Consider the following 3,397-nt stretch of genomic DNA (forward strand, 5'->3'; position numbering starts at 1 on the left):
TACAAACCAAACCAGATTTGCTAGAAGTCATAGTTTTGCTTTAAAACTTCACAATAAGCAAATAATACCAACACTAGTGGCATTATTAGCTGCCACAGGCACTACTGGTCACTGTGCCAAGCCACGCACCAAAGCACTGAGGTGACAACATCAGGGATTTCCAAGGTCTAGGAAGAAGTGACAATAACCCTTGGCTCTGCTGCCCGGCCCATCGGCAGGCTTGGCACAACAGTGACCCCACTGCAATGACACACAGATCACAGTGGAAATGGGGGATCAGCAAATAAACTTCTCCTTACCCTGTTTCTGGCCTTTATCCTTTTATAAACAAAGTCGGGGAACGTCTTCCTAGGAATGAAGCGACCGGAGCCCTGGGTGACACACAGGGTCCCATCCTCCAGAACAACTCTGCCCTGGCTGATGACCACGGTAGGAACCCCGTGGCACTCCGTGCCTTCAAATATGTTGTACTCCACGTTCTGGGAAGGACAAACCGGGGTACTCAGCACGGTTAAGATGCAGGAGAAGGTGACAGTCTAACCCACTATCCCCCCACCCTGCTCCTCTCTGTTGCTCCTCCTGCACCACCAGTTGTGCTTAACTAACCCTGTGTGCTTCCAGTAACAACATTCTTCTAACTGGCTGAACCAAAGCAAACTGGAGTGGAGCAACTGGAGCCCCAAAACACTGCACTTGCCCAGGAGACACACAGCACTCCTGGAGCAAACTCGACTTCAGCTGTTAACTCCCCGGGCCCCAGGGGAGCCCTGCTTTAGCTCTCCATTCGGAGACAGGAGTTCTCATTTCTCCCAGGTCACTGCACATCTTCCACCAAACCAGGTCTGGTCACTGCACATCTTCCACCAAACCAGGTCTGGAATGTCAGGTCTGCTCTGCAGGCAGCACAGAACTGTTCCCCTGCCTCCCATCACTCCCATCCTGGCACTAACAAACCAGCCCAAACCCACAGCTCACAGTGAAAATGTGGCATTATAGAAAAGCAAAACTGAATTTTCTGGAACAAATGAAAAACCTGTTTCTATTTTTTAAAGAAAACACCTGAATATTTCACAATGATAATTTTCCATACTTAAAACAAGTTCAGCAGTTCCATTCTAGGCCCCAGTGAGACCCTGGTCTCGTAATTCCTGTGCCAGAGGCAGCCTGTCTCGGGGCAGTCACCGCCACCCAGGCACAGTCCCCACCCTCACAGAACACAGCCCAAATGAAAAACCTGTTTCTATTTTTTAAAGAAAACACCCGAATATTTCAATCACAGTGATAATTTTCCATACTTAAAACAAGTTCAGCAGTTCCATTCTAGGCCCCAGTGAGACCCTGGTCTCGTAATTCCTGTGCCAGAGGCAGCCTGTCTCGGGGCAGTCACCGCTACCCAGGCACAGTCCCACCCTTCACAGCACCCAGAGGGCATTTAGCAGCACACGGACCCTCCTCCATCCCTTGGCCCACACAGCAGCTCCTCCCGGGCAGGGTCCTGATCCTTCTGAGCTGAAGAAACCTGCTGCTTTCCTGCTCTCTTCTGACTCTAAAACCAGCGGAAGAAAATAACTTTTGAAATATTTACCAGATTGTGGGTTTTTGCAGAGATGATTCTCGCAGCCTTGGGGTTCCACACAACCAGGTCTGCGTCAGCGCCCACGGCCACGCGCCCCTTCCGGGGGTAGCAGTTGAAGATCTTGGCAGCGTTGGTGCTGGTCACTGCTACAAAATCGTTCTCGTCCATCTTCCCGGGGACCTGGGAGAGAGGAGGGAAGAAGGAGCAGCAGCAGAGAGCTGCCCAGCTCCCAGCAGAGCTCAGGGCCCCGTCCACGGCCGGAGCCGCCAGCGAGGACCAGGCCCCAGGGGAGGACATGGAGAGCTCCAGCACCGTGCCCGTGTGGTGTGAGAGCCACACTGTGACTGGGAGCAGCTGTGGGGCAGACGTGGGGTGATGTGCCTTGTCCCTGTGGGCTAAATAATCCCACAGATGGGTTTTACTTTCCTGGACTGTGAAACTAAAAAGGTGTTTGTTCCTGAAAAACCAGACCTTCACTGGGAGGGTCCTAGTGACCACCTCTGGGCAACCTGGGGCAGGGGCTCACCTCATTTCTTCCTTCTCTCTAGTCTCAATCTCCCTCTTATAGTTTCAAACTATCCCGCCTTGTCCTGTTGTTATTGTGATACGAGTGTCCCTGCTTAAGAGTCATCTTTCTGACAGGCCCCTTTGAGTCCTGTCAAGTCCCCAGCAGGTCTCCCCAGGTGGAGCCTTCTCCTCTCAGGCTGTCCCAGCCCAACTGGGCTCCCAGCAGAGGGGTTCCCCCCTCAGGTCACTGCTGGGGCTCTTGCTGTAAAATGGTTAAGAATATTTCAGTGGAGACTGGAAGTGAACCTCAATACTGCTATTTATCATCTTTATTGATTAACTTGAGATAAATTCTATTTATCTTTGAACAAAATCTACCTAAGACAAAGGCTTCAGGGAGGCTTGGTTCCCAAGCTCCTGGCAGTCTGCACTTCCCTGTGGGCTGCAGGACGTGCTGGTGGGTGGGGGCACAGGCCATGGTCCCACCGGGCAGACGCTGGCGTGTGGCAGCTCTCGCTTGGCACCAGAGCACGGAGGTGCTGAGGGAACCTGTCCCCACCAGCTGGGGCCAGCAGGACGGGGGGCCCTGCCCTCACCTCCCCAGCCCTGCTGCAAGCACCAGGAAGAGGAACTCCCTGTCTTGCCCTTAGGAAAATGTGCTGGAGCGGCTGGGGGGGCTGTGAGTGAGTGGGGTGACAACGCCCGTACCAAAGCCTTTGAAGACGCTCTGGAGGAGCCCGAGTGTCACATTTCCTCTCATTAGCAGCTGTTCTGCTCGTTAGCTCCTCTGAAGCAGCAGCCCAGGCAATGTCCCACCTCCCGGCTCTGACACAAGGAGGTCACCGACATGGCGCAGCGCCAGCAGGGCTCCCCTGCACCAGCTCTGCCTGGCACCGCGGGCACCGCGGGCACCGCAGGACCTACCACACACTTCTCCCAGACGAGGCACAGCCGCTCCTCGATGCCGTTGGTGCCCTCGGGGATGAGGGTGAAGTTGTCCTTGCCCACGGCCTTCTGCGCGGTGCTGAAGGTGCAGTGGGCGCTGCCGGTGACCTGCAGGTCCCCACTGGGCAGAGCGGAGCAGAGGGGTCAGGAGGCACCCACGGGTGCTCACGGGCTTCCCGGCACCCCACCACCCCCGGGGGCACGGCAGTGACGGGTGCTCGGGTGAATGGGGGGGACACAAACACGGGAGATGTGCTCGGGCAGCGGTGCCCCCCAGAACTCACCAGGACAAGAGGGAGCTGAGATGGTCGGGCGTGGTGGGGTCCGGGCTGATGGGGGGAGAGGTGACAAAGGCTGAGGCCTTGGCCC

At 55.6% G+C, this 3,397-nt stretch overlaps 1 protein-coding gene across 1 annotated transcript in view; it reads right to left on the minus strand.

Annotated features, from left to right (window-relative positions):
* Positions 1-299: 299 nt before the first annotated feature.
* The window catches only part of LOC103773629 (dihydropyrimidinase-related protein 4-like), a gene marked incomplete at both ends in the record, with an annotated part of 4,603 nt that continues 1,505 nt past the window's right edge, over positions 300-3,397 (minus strand). Inside the window, 4 exons of the mRNA XM_008941005.1 lie at positions 300-479; positions 1,586-1,756; positions 3,008-3,149; positions 3,313-3,389. Of these exons, the coding sequence (XP_008939253.1) occupies positions 300-479; positions 1,586-1,756; positions 3,008-3,149; positions 3,313-3,389 (570 nt within the window). The remainder of the gene's footprint in view (positions 480-1,585; positions 1,757-3,007; positions 3,150-3,312; positions 3,390-3,397) is intronic.

This window comes from Merops nubicus, unplaced genomic scaffold (assembly GCF_000691845.1).
Source record: "Merops nubicus isolate BGI_N331 unplaced genomic scaffold, ASM69184v1 scaffold28455, whole genome shotgun sequence".
NCBI lineage: Eukaryota > Metazoa > Chordata > Aves > Coraciiformes > Meropidae > Merops > Merops nubicus.